Source organism: Numida meleagris, chromosome 16, assembly GCF_002078875.1.
Source record: "Numida meleagris isolate 19003 breed g44 Domestic line chromosome 16, NumMel1.0, whole genome shotgun sequence".
Taxonomy (NCBI): Eukaryota; Metazoa; Chordata; class Aves; order Galliformes; family Numididae; genus Numida; species Numida meleagris.
Window position 1 is genome coordinate 2,351,488 of NC_034424.1, and position 17,942 is coordinate 2,369,429.

A 17,942-nucleotide genomic window follows, 5' to 3' on the forward strand; every position below is an offset into this window, starting at 1 on the left:
GTCCTGCTCTCCAGGAAGAACTTAATGGTGTAACAAATTCATCACTTGAAGGTAAGGTTCTTCCTTCCGCCAAGATACGTGTCCATACACATCGCTGCCCTATGGAGATTCTGCTCAGGCAGCAAGGATGTGGGCAGCTTCGCCCAGACTCCTTGGAAAGTGAATGCAGTGCTCTGTGTCTGTTGGAGACAGCTGCCCTTCGCTGTTAACAAATGTCTTAATAGTAATAATTAATAATTAATAATAAAATATTTTCTATTCTTTTAACTTGAGGTAACTATTGAATTAAAAAAAAAAAAAGGGAAATAAAAAACGCACCTTCTTTGGTGTGGATGTTTTACAGGAGAAAGTCTGATGCCTACTGTTTAATTAACTTTTGGCTGATCTGTTGAAGCTGTCACCCACAGCCTAGCCAAACATCTCAGGCATGTGAGAGTGGGTGAAAGCCAGGGTAAGCATGACTAAACGTGCTTCCTCCCACTGAGTTTGCAGGTGAAAACCTGACTTAAGGCAGAGCTTAACCAGAAACCTCTTCTAAAACAATTTACAAATGGTACTCTGAGTTCAAGCCAGGGAAATATCAACAATAGTGCCAGCATGAAATAGTATGCCAGCTGGGAGAATGTTTCTGGGTTCTGCTGTTGGAAAGCAATTGGACACACAGTTTCCAAGCTGCCGAGGTGCTCTCGTGTACAGGCAGGGAAATATGGCTTTTCAGCCAGGTGATGCTATTCAAAGGTGGCTGGAATAATGTTCTTATCTTCCCTGTGTGCTCAGCAGGGCATTGCTCAACCTTCACATTTTGTCTTTTGAAATGGGAGTCCTACACAGCCCACGGCAAAGAGAAAAGGCCGTGTCTGAGTTGGCTCTGGTGGGGGATCACTCACTGTGCGTGCCTAGAAGTGATGATGATTGATTCGCGACAGCGGAGGTTTCTCTGGTTGTGTGAGCTGATCGCTCTCGTGTGTGATTTCGTTAGTGTTTTTGGATGGAGACCAGGATCAGAAGCTCTTAAATTAGTTAAGTTGTTTTCTTTATTATCATAACACTTGGAAACAAAATACTCAGTCAGTTGTACTGTTAAAAGGCTCACATCGGTACTGAAGCACAAAACCATATACAATCAGTTACATGAAAATACATTACAATAGCAAAATGCTATACTGGCGTTTAATACCCAGATCTGGGCAAAAATTCTTGACACTGTCTGATTCTTCTAAAGAATGAATTTTCTCCTCATTTCCCGTCTGAAATGATGGGCCACCCGAGAGATTAATAAAAACAAAACACAGCGTGGTCAGTTGGATCATGTAGAGTTGAAAAACAACATTCTTGCAAAATACATTTTTTTTTTTTTTTTATGTGTGTGTGTGTTGAAAATCACAATATCTTAAACCATCCCTTTTGGTTAATGTAGCCTGGTAGCGTCCCCTCCTTCTGAGGGATGGCTCAAACTAACATTCACTAAACTGGCATGCCCAAAATCTTCCCACCAGCCTATGTTATGATATTTGGGTGATGTTAGACTGAGAAACACGACCTGTAACTTTCCACCTCTAGACCCCAATCCTGCCAACATACATGGGCTGAAGGTGGTCTGTGCGAGTGCTCTTCATTTGGAGGGTTGCTCCTGTCATGGTGTTGTTCAGAGTAAACATGGGTAAGACATTCTATCAACTTTTAATTTGGTTTTACTCCTGTACACCAAGAAGGGGAACTGAGCTGCCTTTACAATGGCACTCTTTTTACCTTAGGGCTAAGTAAGGCACACATATATGTTGGTAAGACTGGAGCTGTAATCCCTTATAGCTTGACTTAGATTTACTTTTCAATCCAGAGGGAGACAAACAATGCTCATTTACTAATATATAGATTTTAAGGGGAAAGGAAGCAGTAGGTAAGTGAACTGCTTTAGGAATTTGGGTTACATTTAGTGTTAGTTTTTGGAGATCAAAGAGATTAGAGAATAAGAGAAATCCTAAGAACAAAAGTATTTTGTTAATAAATATTCATAAAAAAAAAAACAACAACAACAAAGCCTAGTGCTTAAATATCTTTTTCCCAAGAGATGAAAAGGCCAAATCCAGAAATCATACAATTATTTTTAGCTCATGAACATAAGCTGCCTTCTTGAAGCTCTTCCTGTAGCCTGGTGTGCTTCTTCCAACTGTCCCAGTTTCACATCCACCCAAAACAAAACGTATTCTCAGCCTGACCACAGGCTGAAAGGTCACTTGCTCACCAGGCCCCATTTCGTCACCTCATTCAACTGAAAATGCTGATCTACAGACATTTTCACATCTCCGCAAGTGATTTGCATGAAAGAAACTTTTTCTAACTCAATAACGGTGATTTTCCTGAGAACGCCTCCATCCTTTTAATTAGCTTTGGGAAAATCTGATCACCCACAGCCTGGGTTCAGTCTGCTTGAGACCTTTCCCTCTGAGCCTGACCTCTATTCCCCTTAAGCAGCTTTACCCCAATTGCCGTACCATTGGCTTCTGCAGAGTCAGTGGGGTCACAACCAGCCCTGGGTGCTCCCTGCTGTACTTGCTAGTCACTGTTACAGAAGCATTATTAGCACTAAGAGGGGGAAAAAAAAGGGAGAAATAGAAATTTCCGCTGGGGTAGGTGTGCTTGGATTAATCTGCTTGCACCACTTTAAAACAAGTAGTGCTAGATATATTACTTTTTGCTGTATAAAGTGTGCTAGTGTGCTAAGTGTGCTAGAAGCCGGTGTATGTGATGGGGTGGGACAGCTTGCTTTGTCTGAATAATAATAAATACATTTGTGCTATGGCCAGTGGAACAAGACTGTCCCATCTGTACCTGTTGCAGCTGCAGGCGATTTTGTGCTTGTGGAATTTGTCGTCCATGTACAGTGGACACAAGTTATGCATCTTGTCACAGAAAAGGCTCCTCACTGACAAAGCACTTCCTAAAACTTGTATGCGGAGTATGCATAACTATATAAGCAAATCTATGTATGTACATTTACGTATCCCTAGAAGGCTCTTTTATTGTGAGCCAAATACAGCATGCACGATTCCTCTCCCCTAGAACCCACATTAAACATAATTCAGTGCAACAAGCAGTAAGGGATGACAACTTAAAATATAGTTTTTATGGAAATCTGTTCTACAGGCCTATTAAGATTGGATTATGGCCTCATAAGAGTGTTACATTATCTCGTTTGTAGAAATAAAGACCTTTCTGAATTTCTGTAACTGTCTTGGTAAAGCTAGAATTTGCATTTCAACTTCAAGGATCAACCAAATTCATCCTATATAACTTCACAGAAGCTTTTCTATCTGGTTGCTGAGAGTCCCCTGTCCTGGACAGGTCACTTTTAATCTTCTCTTTGTGAGATAAAGCATGAATTTTGGTGTGCTGGTCACATAAGTGCCTTTCTATGGAGGTCTGCAAGAATGCGGATCCAATTTTGGGCACATAACAAATGGATCAGAAGCTCTGAAGGACTCAGTATGGGGTGGCAAGAAAATGCCCCGGAAAATAAAAAAAAAATGGAAAGTCTTAGGGTTTCCCAGAGAAATAAACTTTCCCTGGACTTGTGATTTTACCATATTTTACAATGGTGCAAAGAGAAAAGCTGGGGCCTCTGGGCAGTGGGAAAAGCCCTGCCAAGGTGGTGGGTGCTGAGCTGCCCTTTCTAGAGAGTAACGAGCCCAGATTGTGCACTAGGTGCCTCCCTGGCGCTAACAGCGTGCTTCTGGGGCACACCACGTCTTTGGGTGGAAATGTCAGCCAGGCAATCTTGGTGACACTTCTGGCCACAAAGTGAAAAATGGAGGAAGCCCAATGGGGTAAAGGAAGAAAGAGGAAGAGCTGCAGAGAGCAAAGCCTGGCTGTTAGGCAGACCCGGCCAAACAGCTGGTAGGTGCTCAATGACAGGCCAGCGGGCAGTTGAGTGTGTAAAGCCTGAATCTACTAGAGCATGACTTGAGTCACTGACAGTGATGTATTTAATGTGGGAGGAGAAGGAAAGCTGGGGAATTTCCCTGAGATAGCAACGTCTATGAGAAAAAGAAGCACGAGATGGGAAGCTAAGCGTTCCTGAGCTCTGTAGCTGGCCATGGCACACTGTGTGCTTCTCTTTGGATCCTCCGACCTTTTGCATGGACTACTGGTCGCCAGCCTTCACCCAGGCAAAGGCTGGGGAGACCTTTGTGTCAGCAGACTGCTGTAGCAGTGGTTGCAAAGCGTTAGGGGGGACACTAATGTCTTCAGCTGCATTTGCTTTGCATGAAACAGAATGGGAAGCAAAATATTGCAGTTTTTTTTTCCGAAATTTCAGTGACTGATTTTAAAAAGCATGGAAAATGTTGCTGCGTATCTCTCTGCCTTGTTTCTTTTTTTTTTTTTTTTCTGTTTTCATAATGTACGGATCTGGCGGGGTGATTCCACTGTCATGCTGAAACAGAAAATGTTTCTGCATGTTCCCTAGAAGCTTTAAATAAAGGCAAAAGCCTACACATTGACTTAAATATCTGTAAACAATATCCTGGAAAATAAAAGAAAATCAGGTAGCTTCTGCAAAACACACGGCATAATTTTAATCTACTTTACAGGGAAACTGGAAGTGATTAATCAAGCAGTTAATGATTAATCTGGGCTTTATATTAGTGCAAAGTACTGATCTATGTGTAAGAAAATTATTAATTGTAATTGTCTTTAAGAATCTGAAGAAAGGTCAAGCAGAATTATACTGGAAGTGCTGGAGAAAGTTTAAAACACTTCAGTTGAAGAAATGGTATATTGGAAAAGGAACTAGTGATGCAGTCTAGCCTATTTACAATAAATATCCCTACCCCACATGTAAAAAAGGTTCCTCTCCAATATACAGAGCTTTTAAGTATCCTTATAATTCTTTAAGTCTGACTTTCATTTGGGCTGCTTCCATTCAGCCTGCAGCTCCAGCTCCCCGCATCCCTTAATTTAAGGCAGCAGGTGAGTGAAGCACAGAGACCAGCACCCCGACATGCAACCACCAACCCAGGGCCCTCAAGGGAAGCCTCCACAAGCTGCTCCCAGAGACCTACAGTAAAAAGGCACCGAAGAAGGTTTTGTGCTCCTTAGTGTAATCCACCAGCTTGATGTCACTAACATTGACCATTAGCTTGTCTCCTATCTCTAAGGAAACCACAGCTCCCAGATAAATGGGCTGGAACCAGTTGTTCCTTTCTTCACTGAGGGTCTTGGTGCTGGTGAGCAGCTGGGTGGGCTCGGGGTAGCTGTCAGTGACTTTAGTGATGATTGCAGTGACAGAATTGGTTTTACTTGAAGTGTCACTGGGCCCTCGGAAAGTGACCTGAGCATAGACATAGTAATCCCCAGACACAGGTATCACCAGTGCATTGCTGGAATAACTCAGGTTGTTCTTGGTAAAGGCCAAGCCTCGCTTGTCTTCCCACTGCAGGATTGGCAGATGTCTTCCCGTGGTGCTGGAGGGATCTTGTTTCTTCACTGCGGGACAGAGAGAGGGAGAAGAGATGTGTTAATTTGTTCCAGCTGGAGAAACACAGGACCTTTCCTCCACGGGGCAATCAAAACTCCAGGAGAGAAATGTTCTTCCTTTACAGCCAGTCAGCTGCAGGCCGACTGTCAAGAGCTATTTTTGGAGGCTGTCCATGGGATGCCCAGATCTGAGCAACCAAGAGCCAAAGGCTAAGCTGGAGGACCTTGGTCAGAGCAGGCTGCCCAGAGGGCTTGGTTAGAGCTGGGTGTTGTAGGTGATGGGTGCTGTCCTTCCCAAAGGCTGCCTCACTATGGGGTAGGACACATGGCTTTAGCTCATAGGCCTGGAGTGCTCTCACCTATTGGCACAGTATAAACCTTGTTCTTAAGTGAAAGCGGTGCTGGGACTGTGGTACAGCTGGGTACATGCCTGCACCTATTGGCTCAGGGCAGCAGTCAGAGATATGAGAGCAATGTCTTCATGCTAGTGATGGACTGAAGCTATATTTGTGCCACAGTAGTGCTAACTGAGGACAACAGGCTCTGTTTGCTCACAAAAGCTTCACAACGATCATTGTGATCTATCACTGAGCACTGAGAGCCTTGAACTTCTCCTCCTGCCAGGTTAATTCTGGAGGCTGGAGCTGGTTTGTCAGCCCCCACACTGAGGTTTTCTGCTGGGTGCTGCACTGAGATCTCTTGCTACACAACTGCCTTTCCTTTTCCACCGTCTTTCGATTTCACCATAGAGCTAGAAAACCCCAGTGTGCTTCAAAACACCCACTTCCAAAGGGACACGTTGTAATTAAACCTATTTTTAACACTGTTTTGAAAACGTTTGGGACAGAACACTAAGCCACTAAGCTCGGTGTCATCTTCAGCTTTACTTCAGACGTAACAACCAACAAACAGAAATGCTCTCGTGGTTAACCCATGACAAACAGCTCCAATCCGGCCCCAGCACAGTCTGATCCAAGCAGAGGATCAGGAAGCTCAGGATGCAGGGGGAAGAACCAGGGAGCTGTTTTCATGAGCTTAACCTAATGCTTAAGGTTGATTATGATTCAGTATTTGGGGATGGGGTGCGTGTGCACACGCAGGGAGGCAAACTGAAAGCAGGCGAGGATGAGCTTTGAGATGCTCTTGGTAACGTCTATTAGGTTTATCCTGGGGGAAATGAGATTCAGGAAAGCGAATACCCTCAGCCCCAGTGACATCCTCTTTTTCTCCTGTTTTCTGACAGTAGATAACTCGTAAGAAAACAAGCTGCTGTTAGGAGTGCAGTTTCTTGCATATTCTCAGAGTAGCGCAACAAAATAATGGTTTTTTTTCCCAGCCTGCCTGTCAGTGCTCGGAAAAATTAAATCCCTCTATCTTTTCCCAGACGGCAAAGCACGTGAAGGGAGCATCTCTTTGCGGGAGGATGATAGACGGGGACTATGATAGCAAGCCAGGCTAAAATATAAAAGCATTATAAGGAACATGAGGCTTAGAGGCAATGGAGCTTTGCCTGACACAGAAAGAGAGAAGTAAAACAAAGCAAAAGCACTCATGGTCTGCCCATGTCCTCGTCTGCCTCGGGACCTGGCAAAAACGAAGCATTTGGGTCATTCTGGTTAAGGAGCAAGGCCTCCTGAGATAGGGTGATGGCAGAAGAAATCTTGTCTGAGATGGAGAAGACCAGAAAAGATGAGAAAATTCCCTGAAAGAGTCTTGGGCTCTTTTCCATCTTGGATAGTTTGGGAAAAAAACTGAGGAGAAGTTTCGTGAGAAATATTTTTTTTTTTTGGCCTTATACAATGACGCATTTAAGACGTTAGTGTTTTTAATAACTATAAAGCATCTCAAATGAATTACATTATTTCATAACTTCTGGAATTAGGCAATTCTAAGTTTCATGGCTCTAACCTTCTGTTTAGGTTAAAACACACTATATCGATGCTCCCTGCCTTCAACCTGGTCAATTTTTCCCATGATTTAGAGATATATCAGGAGGAAAAACACATGTTGAAGTGCCTTTGAATGTTGCATGGCTCCTTTTCTAGCGCAGTCGTACTTGTCATTCATTTATTTCTTAAATATATGGAGCTGCAGTTCCTGCAAATACACATCTTACGCTAATCCTTGAAGTAAATAAAATCTGCTTTCACTAAGGGATTTACTGCTACAGTTCCTACAAGTTTCCCTTTCACTTTTGTTTTTTGGCATCTCTTAGATGTAAAATTTCTTCTCTTTTCCTAAAATCCCTTTTGGTTTAGTCACTTGCTGGGGAATCCCTGTCCCCTGGCAGCTCTTGGTTGCGTTGGTGGCATGCTGGTGAACTCGTGGGATTTCTACAGTTCATGGCCCTCACTGGTGACACTGTGAGCTGTATTGCAGGAATGAGATGAGGGTCTTGGTCTCCTACTGAACTCAGGTCTTGTACTGCATGCGTTGCAAAGCACAGTGGCTGCAGGGTCTCTGTTGTTCAACACCATGCCCTGGAAATTTAATAACTGACCTTAAAATGCCCAACGACCAAGTGGAGCCAGAAAGTTATTTTCTACCCAGATTTAGTGAAGTGTTCAGACAGCACCGCAGCACGATGAGTGCTGGACAGGTCCCTGGTGGGTGTCTGTAACACGCTTCATCCAGCCGTGCCACGCCATCCCATGCAGGCACTGCTCTGCATCCCGCCCTGAAGTACGGCCCCATGAGGGCTGCAGGGATGGTGGCTTTGGCGTGGGGTGGTCAGCATCAAGTCTGAACTAGTGCGTGGGATAGAGTGAGAATGGAGAAAAGCCCCAGCATGGTGTACATGCTGAGTGTTCTTCACCAGCTGACACGCAGGAGATCTCAGTGTCAGTACGGATGAGTCCAAACCGCTCAGTGTATATTCCAAAGGCCAAGAAGAGGTGGAGAAACTTTCATAAAGGAACATAGACCAAAGCATTGAGTCACCCTGCTGCTGCTGCTAATTCAGTGGTGCATTCCCATGTTAAGCACTCTGGTTAGTTCTCATTTCTCTCGCTCTGCTCTTACTTTTAAAATATACGTTCCTACATCTAAAAGGAGCCAGAGAGGGGCAGCAGGAGCTCTGCAGGAAATCTGCCATGAGGAAGAGCACCTAGTCTGCTATTTGCACTGTGAACCAGGTGCCTGAAGTGGGGGAACGTAAAGAAGACTCGAAGAATAATTATTCCTTTTTCACTTTCTCTGCACAAGTCGTGGTTTCTGAGAAGTGAAGACCAGAATGACACCCAGGAAATTATTATATAACAAGTTTAGAACAACGCAAAGGACTTTTGCACCGAGCTCGGGAAATCATTGCTGCAGGGTGCAGAAAAGCAAAGAAAAAAAAAACAAAAAAGTGCTCAGACTCAAAGGAAAGCTTAAAGCCAAGTTCATGGAAGCCTGGTTTCCTGGTGGCTCGGTGGCACAGCTCAGGCTGCCGACTCTGTTATGCACAGAACAGGAGTGAGAAAATTCCCTTTGCTTTTTCCTTCTCCCGGATAACACTGATGCGTTTGAAGCAGGAGGTGGACTGGCCCCGTCCCAGGGCACTGCTCGGGAGTGATGGGGGAGGAGCTGTTGCAAACCGAGGCCTGAGAAAATTTGAAGCAAACTGTTGGGTGCTTCCCTGTGTCAGCTGGACTTTTGTGCAACCCAGGGAAGTTCCCATCAGCAGAGCAACACTTGGGCTGCAATTGTGAGTCAGCTGCACTAAGAGCCTCTGGGTCTTGGTCATGTGGAGGTTTGGGAAACAAAGGAACCTACATTAGCAGCCAAGGTCCTTCTGTGTCTCCAGCAGATTTGCACTTCAGTAAAGATTTGTCCACAGTAGGACTGAGAGAACAGCAGGGAGCTGTAAGGGGAAGGTGAGGTGGGGGATGGGGAACGGCTGTGCCCTAGAGGGCGGTGAGCACAGCACAGCTCCCAGGGCAGCAGGCACAGCCCCGAGCTGCAGCAGCTCAAGCACAGCGAGCACACCGACACCACCCGCAGCCGTAGGGTTGGGGTGAGGCTGTGTGGGGCCAGAGTTGGGCTGGGTGATCTCTGTGGGTCCCTTCCAGCTCAGGATATTCTATGGTTTTGTGATTCTATGTGTTTTGAGCAAGCACAGATCCATTTTGCAGTTCTATCCGCCTGTGTGCAGAAGAGGATGGGATGTAGGAGTGCATTAGGAAGGAGCTTGTGGATTACAAAAAATAAACTAAGGTGGCTGACAAATCAGCCCTGAAGCACTGATAACCCTGTACACACGTGTTAAGCCTCATACAACTTCTTGCATGCTTCTAGTTACTGCATTGCTCCCTGGGACAACATGCAGGGTGCTGGGGAAGCCTCTGCAGTGAGCTATATCTAGGGGAGGTATAAATGGTCTTAGTGCACATAAGGGGGGAGCTCAGAGCAGCTGGAGAGCTCAGCACTCAGTCCCATCCACTCAGGAAACCACAAGCCTTTTCTTCAGGTGGTATCACCTAATTTCCCCTTCATGTGGTGACAGCCCCTGCTTCGATGCTGAGGTGGCGAAGTTTTGAGGTGGCATCTTCCTAATAGACACGAGCTGAGAGGTTCAGCTGGGTTACAGCTCTTCCCTTGGTTGCTCCGATGCATGTTAGATAGGACCTCACCAAAACCAGGAGGCAACTGATGGGAATGTGGTGTGTGTGGCTTCAGGCTGGACTTGCAGAAAAAACAAGCACCCTAAAACCGGTCTTGATCGCAAACTGGTAGATCTTCCTAAATCACAGCTCACTCGGGCTCTTCCCACCAAGTTTCTCAGCAGACCCAGCAGATCACTAACATGGCAGGCAGCACTGAAGCTCAGTTACAGGAACCCAAGTGCTCACAGAATGACAACAACAGCCCAGAGAAGTGGCAGTGTTTGCCAGCTGCCTCCTCTGTGGTCCTTTCCTATAAACACTGCTGTGGTGAATCTGCAGTGGTCAGTGAGGCAAAGCTGGTGACTTCTTCCCCTGCATTTTGCAGCTTGATCCTATCAGACCCGTATAAACCACGGTTATTGCACTGCAACAGCTGTAAGACCCGAAGGAAACACTTTGCTTTTGAACAAGCATTACCTGTCAGGTGCGCTCTTGGCTTCTCAGCACTGGGAAGCGTGTCTGTAACTGAGGGAAAAAGAGAAAAAAGGTTTCAGTGTGTGGAGGGGGGGGACACACTCACAGGCTCCCAAATCCATGTGTTGGACCACTAAGAGAGCCATGCCAGTCCCAGGGAGGTGCTGGGAAGTGTGGACCCACCCTGGGATGGAGCTGGCCCTGCCTGGGGTTGGGAATGCTCGCCCCTCGCTATGGCCCCAGCTGTACCCATCTCCCCAGGTCCCATGACCCTGCTCTGCCTTGACTTGCTTGGATCCTCGTGGTGAGGGCAGGCAGGGAGCTGTCTGCCTTGGGGGCTGTGGCAGCAGTTGCAAAACCTTGACAAACAAAGGTGGTGGGGATGGGAAAAGGACGGGTGCACTTACCAGCAGATACTGCCCGCTGCTTCAGAAAGTGAGAGCCTCTCTCGTCCACGACCTGCAAGACAGATGTGCAAGCGGTTAGCTCCAGGGATCCTGCTCCACGTCCAGTTTGTATACCCCCCAAAACAAGAGGTGTTACACTGATATCTTCCACCTCAGCTAAAGCTTTTATGTAAAAGGACAAGCCCCGACAGAGCTTTGCTTTGGTGCAAGAGTTTCTTGCTGTTTGCTTGAAGCCACCCACATCTCAGGCAGATGCCAGGGGCAGGAGCTGGGCTGCTGTGGTGGCTGTGTTTAGCTCATGGGATGGACAAAGCCCTGGCGTGGCTGGGGGAGCACTGGGGGTAAGGACCATCACTCCTGGGCTGGTGCCTTCACAGAGTGCTGCTGGAGCACTGCTGCCTGGTGGCTGCTCTGTCTCCATCTGTGCAGTGAAATGGAGCAAGCAGCACAGTGTGAGAAGCTCTTTCCTGCTTCAAACATCTGCACGGTGCATTTGAAACACCAGTAAATAGATTAAGAGGTGTACTGTACCATCTACAGACCTGTGCCTTCCCTTTCTACATCTGCATTATTTCAGGCTACAAGTCTACTGCTTAGGCATGCCTTGAACTGTGGGGAGCCCAGGGCAAGGCAAGCTATTTTGCATTTGCTTTCACCTTAAACCTTCCTCTAGCCCTAAGCATGAGCACACCCCCACAGTGACGGTGCCCGTGCCAAGCGGTGCCAGCGTTTGGGTTGAACAGCAAAAAGAAGAAGGGACCCGCTGGCTGCGTGCCATGCTCTGATGGGCTGCTTCCTGCTCACACCCTGCCATGCTCCCATGGCTCCTGGCCAAGAGCCAGCCCTCCTCTGGCAGCTTGCAAAGCAGCGTGGCTGCAGGGGGAAGGAAGGAGCTGCGGGATGCTGGCTCTGCATCTCTGGGACATGAGGAGCATCATCCACTGTGTTTATGCCAGGCACGGTGAGTGGCAGCGTGTGCTGCAGTGTGGCTGCAGGAAGCGAGTGGTTACAGGACTGCAGCCAGCTCGGGGCTCCCTGGTGGGGTATGCTGTGTGCTATGGGCTGCTGCAATAAATACATCCATCCCCTCCACTCTGAGGTGCCACCTGCTTGCTATCCCTTCCATAGGACGCAGCCACAGCCCTTCTCCCGATGTGGAAGCACGAGGTCAGTGTGAGGATTTCCCTCCCACACTCGCATGCTTTTGGCCAGATGCACATGCACAGGGTTACAGCAGTACTGATGTGGCTCTTCCTACATATTTATCAAGTAGTATCTTTTCAAACCACACAAAGTACCACAAGGAGCTACAAATCAATCGCAAACCTACACTAAATCATGTCACTTCAGTCGAGCTGTTTGTTTAAAGCCTAACTTCATGCATTTTATGAATACTTAGGCGTTGCGATAAAAGCAGAGGGGAGGAGGAAATGGGAAGGATCCTGTTGCTTTGTCAGAAACGTCAAAATGGTTTTGTCTGACAGCTGTAAAGAAGCTTTTAATGCAACCTCTGTTTACTTGTTTCCAAAGAGTGCCAGATGGGTACCCCTCATGCAGCAGCTGCCCTTCTGTGTGCTGAAGAGCAGCACACAGAGCACAGTGCTGCAAGGTGTGAACGTGTTCTTTGCGTGGCAAAGGCAGAGTTTTTTCCTAATTGTGCTGTTTGATAAGGATACAAATCTAAACCTGCACAGAAAATATTTTACTACTAAGAAGTGCTACACAGTGGCCTGGTATTAGCAATACTTGCGCTGCAGATGTACACTGGGGGTGTGGATGAAGTGCATAAAGAGCTTTCAGGATGAAGATGAGGGAGAGCCAAGTAGCACAAGGCAGTAGAGAAATCACACAATTAACGTTTTTCTCTATTCTCCTTTCTTGCTTAGCTGTGCTTCTGAAAAGTTCACCAAATGGCCTCAGTTTTCCCTTTGGTTGCAGCAGAAGAAACTGTAAGCTGCGTTGAGCAACTTTGAAAATCCCACCCTACAGCTGCCCTGGAAACAAAGGGCATCTCCAGCACCCATGGTAACCCTGCAAACTGCGGTATGCAAAACTTCACTACTGCCCAAAGCCCCGGGGCATTTACATCCCTGTACAGACAGCTAAAGCCCAGGAGCAGGGCCAGTGCAAAACATCCCCTTTGCACCTCCAGGAAGGGCTGGGGTTGTCCAGGAGATCTGCCTGGGAAAAGCAGCCTGGCACCGCAGGCAGGGGGATTCATCAGCCAAACATCCCCAGCTCCTTCATCTGCTCAGTTTCTAGCACAAGGTGCAACCTCATGGGCAGGTCTCTGCGGGGCACACACGATGCTTGCACTCGGTTTTGCTCAGCCCAGGGGTGCTGCATGGCCTGGGCTGGGCATCTGTGGTAGTTTGGCAAAAATTGTCCTTAATGGTGGGAGCACTTTGGTTGGGCTGTGGTATGTACTGGCTGCTCTGCCCGTGAGGACCATAAGCATCACAGAGCAGTTTTATGGCTTTTGGAAGAGTGCCCCACAACCAGGACATGGCACAAGGCTCCCTGCTGCTCCCCAGGCACCTCTCCATCCTCACAGATCAGGAAGCCATTTAGAATCACGGAGTCATTAAGGCTGGAAAAGACCACTAATATCAACTAGTTCAAACATCAACCCATGCCCACTACCCACGTCCCTCAGTGTGACATGTACCCTTTTCTTGAAGCCCTCCAGGGGCAGTGACTCCACCACCTCCCTGGGGTTCTCCTTCCCATCTGGGCAGGCCATTGGTGCATCTGGCTCTGCATGGGTTATAGCTCTGCCAGTCCTCTTCTAAGCTTTGCTGCTTCTTCCTTTTGGACTGCAGGATGGAGACCCAGGTTGAGCTGTTAGGATTTTAGTGCCTCCCATACAGCAGCACCTCAAGGCTGACTTGGCACGCAGGTTCACAAGCAATCTTTTTAACTGGTTTCAGATTGAACCTCCCTTGTGCCCTGCTTTGGGTCCTGCCATGCTAAAGTTGCCTCCAGCACAAGCCCAGGTACCAATATCTGCAGGGCAGGCCTTGACTTTCAGCTTGATGGAGCGAGTGGATTGAGTTGCTAAGACAGATGGAGAAGCTTTCCTGGCTGCTGTGCTCTTTCCCTCAGCAGATCTGTGCACTCAGACTGAAACTTGGCTTTCCTTTGGGGAAGGATGCCCCGCAGCCTTTTATAATTTCCTGCTAATAGCCCAAGCCATGTTAGTGCTTAGAGAACCCTATTTCCTCACCTCACTTTGTCTTGAAGAACAAAAGAAAGTGATTTCTACTTCCAGCAGGAAGCTGCGTGTGAGCCTGGAAGGTATCCAGGGAACCCATCATCAGGCCTCAGTTATTCATGCAAGACACAGCTCAGCACAAGAAAGAGAACTGGTGCTTCACACATTGCTGTGACGACATAACATGCCCTGCTCTTCCCTAAAAGAGGCGTTTCCATAGGAAAAGCTGAGCTTGTGTCCCTTCTGAGGATAATGTGACACCACGTGCACCCACACAGGAGCTGAGATGAACAACTGTCTCACCCCGCAGCCAAGGAGGCACACCCCGCTTGCACAACCCTTCCCCTCCTCCTTGCTCCAGGAAGGACGGGTTTACAGGGATTTACATCTGCTTCTCACCTGCTCGGCTGCACCAGTCCCTCCCAATTGGTGCTGGAGCTGTGGCCCAGGACTGGTCCGAGCGCAGCGGAAAATGATAATCCTGTGTGGGCTGAGCTCTGGTCCTGCGGCACCAGGAGGGCTCCTCCCATGAGCTCACTGCTGCAAGGCTCAGTGAATGAACTCACATCTGCTGCAAAGCGGGGCCAGCCCACCTGCTTCCAGGGTGCCCAGAGCCCAAAAGCGTTGCTGCAAGGGCTCCAGCACACATGCTTGCTCCCAGCTAAGTCCTCTATTAATGGGACATGTGAAAAAGGCATCCTCCAGCAACGTGGTTCTAATTCCACAAATGCAGCTGGAAACACAAAAACACCCGGTCCTGACAGCCCGTATGCCCAGAAATGCTCCTCTGGGTCCAGCTGGGCTGCAGACCTGCTGAGCTCGGAGGGGTTAACAGCAAGCAGACAAACCCACCCCGAGGCACTCTGCAGCTGGATAAAGCTGGTGACATACTCAGAGTTCGGTGGAATGAATGAAAAGCTCAGCAAATGCAGCACCTCGCACAGAGCCGCCAGGCACACCCCCACCCGGCTTGGCGCTGGTGCCGCGGGCACACAGCCAGCCCCGATGCTTTCCCTGCCTCCACGGGACGCGCAGAGGTTGCAAAGCAACTGATCACCTCATTGCATCATTGTGGGATTATTACATGCTAATTCAGTGCATGTGCATAGAAGTACATGCTCGTGGAGGGCATGTACGGGCTAGAGCAAATCTAATGGCTTACGCTGAGCTTTTCCTCTTAAAAAAACCAAACCCTGTCACAAACACTTTTCTCCACTAACTCTGCCAGCAGAATGGGAGCCAGGAACACGCTAGTTCTACCTAACAGCTTGCATTCTATTATTAATTCATTCTATTATTAATTCTCTTTAAGGCCATCTCAAGAATTGAACTGTTCCGCTTGGAGCCTCAGAGGATGGGAACAGAAAGAGCAACGAGACAGCCCCAAATGGCTTTCCACTGCATGCACCCGCTCTGTAAATAGCAGCAGGAGGGTCAGCACAGCAGTGAGCACTTCCACATGTGCAAGAAACCAGCACATTTAGCAGTCTGAGGCACTGTGCCAGGGCGCTGCACCTCCTGCCAGCTGGGTGCAAACTGAACATGGAAGATGCTGCACCAGGGGCTGTCTCTGCTTGGGCGTAAACTCAGGTTCAAAGCAGGGCCAGAGCTTTTCCATGCAGCCAAACATGCACAGGCACAGAGCCACAGGCACAGCTGTCAGACTGTCTAAACATATGCAAGAAAAATCCGCATCCAAAATTTACCCTTGAGGCCGCTTATTAACACAGCTTTCTTCTGCTGTTCCTAAGGGAGCACATGACAAGCAGGCTAATTGGGTGTGGAACTTCAGACCTGTGGCTAACATTCCTTCCAACCTTAATTCTTCACAGCTATATGCGTGTTTTCTCCTTCTACCAAAGGGCAGTCCTGATAGATTTGTAGGATAGAATGGAAAGAAGCACTTGCAGGCTGTCACAAGCAGGAGTGGGACAGCACAGAAAAGCATTAGTGGTGACCACCTTTGCCAGCCCAGGAGCAAAGAGAGCTCAGCTGTCTGTCAAAGAGACGAGAAGTTCCCCAGATGTAGAGAAAGTTTTGATGGGGAGTAAATCACACAATGGGAAATTTAGGGTCGAACTCCATAGTTGTCTCAAAAAGAATCTGTGCAGGACTATATGTTAATGATGCATGAGAGCTGTAGCTGTCTGCCTGGTGATGTGCGATGGGCACTGACCCACTGTCATCAGCATTTGGTCAGCAGATGTTTGCTGAAATAGGACATGGGGTGGGAAGTCTCAGAGCTAATCTGAAAGAAGGGAGAAAAATGAGCCGTGGTATCAAAATCTGGCTGAAATCAGTGGAGAGACACAGATTTGAGTCAAACAGAACTTTCTCTTAAGCATGCCAACGAAAGTTTTAAGGGCATACCTTGCGCTGTGACCAGAGTGAAATAAAGACAAGCTAAAATGACTGAGCAAACAGAAGATATATCCTGGCAGATTGACTCTGCATGAAGATGACGGCATGTAACAGCACACTTCTCTCCTTCCCTTAAACGCAATAAACTCAAAGAGAGAACAAGCCCCAGAAAACTAAAAAAAAAAAAAAAAAAAAAAGCAACAAAAACCAACACGACTACAAGTGGAGAGGTGGGACCCCACGCTGCAGCAGGTTGGATAAGGCATGGCAGTGCCTTACCTGGGAGCAGGAGGTGGGTGCTCGCAGGTTCCCGGCCAGCAGGTACGCGATGGGCAGCGCCAGCAGCAGCACGGCCAGCAGGCAGAGCAGCACGGCGCAGCGCATCCTCCTCAGGTCCTCCTTGATGTGCATCCTGGAGGCTTGGCGGGTCGCCGAAGCCTCCTCCAGGGTTATCTCAGCCCTGTGATCCATGCCGGCAACTGGCGCGCGAGCTGCCGCTGAGCCTGGCAACAGCCAAACCTCCTCTGCCTTCTGCCCTGCATGGAGACCCCCATTAAATAAGAGCTGCCCGGAGTGTGGGAAGGCACCGACACACACACACCCTCCCTCCCGAGGAATGCACCGCCTACAATAGAAACCTAGCTCAGGGAAGGGAGCACCGCGGCTCCCCGAGCTCCCCGGGATGCCTGCCGCCTGCCTCTGCCTTTTTTTCCCCTCGCCTTGCAGGAGGAAGCTAGGAAAGTCCCAGTGGGTGGAACCAGGATAAACTCCACTGCCGGGCTGGATGAGCTTGAAAGCTTTTCCGCGTGGCAAAGGGAACGTGAAACCAATGGGAGGGAAAGTGAGAAGCGAAGGGGGAGCGTGAGGGTGAGCGGCCGCGGCACCGTTTCAGCGCAGCCTCGGAGGAAAGGGAAATGTTGCAGGGAAGGCGAGGGGCTGCGAGGAGCAGCGAGGAGGGGTCCTGGTCCCTGATGTGGGGGTTAGTTCTCAAGTGTTAGCAGGATGCTCCGGGTCGGTTCCATGCACCTTTTGCAGCACTCAGCCCGGGGTCAGGCCCAGAGCGTGGTGAGCTCGTCTTCTCTCCTTGCCACCATGCTCCTGCAGGAGCCTGCTACCACTGCTTGGAAAGGGAAAAGCTGTGACTGCACTGCACCCGGGGAAATGCAGTGGGCATGGTATGTCATCCTGCTCCGCTGACAGCTGCTACCTCAGAGAACAGGGCGCTGCACAGCGCGGTTCAGACAGGGATGCTCCGGCAGCAGTGCCTCCCTGTGCCACTCTGACCCATCCGCACGCTGCCCTTGGCAGAGGTGATGGAGATGGGCCTCTCTGGACTGAGCCAAAGTTTTGAAATGGGGAGGTTTTCCTACAGAAGCGTTGTCTCCTCAAAACTGAAACGTTCCACACATGCTGATGTGTAGAAAC

The 17,942-nt window shown here is 48.4% G+C and overlaps 1 protein-coding gene across 1 annotated transcript; it reads right to left on the reverse strand.

Annotated features, from left to right (window-relative positions):
- Positions 1,012 to 17,315, reverse strand: TNFSF15 (TNF superfamily member 15). The gene is made up of 4 exons (XM_021414020.1): positions 16,797 to 17,315; positions 10,943 to 10,994; positions 10,539 to 10,586; positions 1,012 to 5,484 (listed from the first exon to the last, which is right to left on the reverse strand). Exons 1-4 carry the CDS (start codon positions 16,986 to 16,988, stop codon positions 5,057 to 5,059), a joined length of 720 nt encoding a protein of 239 aa, XP_021269695.1. The 5' UTR covers positions 16,989 to 17,315; the 3' UTR covers positions 1,012 to 5,056.

Bases quoted from the DNA above. Each gene is read 5' to 3' on its own strand.
- TNFSF15 (XM_021414020.1), bottom strand. From the start codon at position 16,988: ATGGATCACAGGGCTGAGATAACCCTGGAGGAGGCTTCGGCGACCCGC. The intron at 10,995-16,796 runs GTAAGGCACTGC...TCTGTCTTGCAG, and splicing joins CACCCACCTCCTGCTCCCAG to GTCGTGGACGAGAGAGGCTC. The intron at 5,485-10,538 runs GTAATGCTTGTT...TCTGTCCCGCAG, and splicing joins GCCAAGAGCGCACCTGACAG to TGAAGAAACAAGATCCCTCC.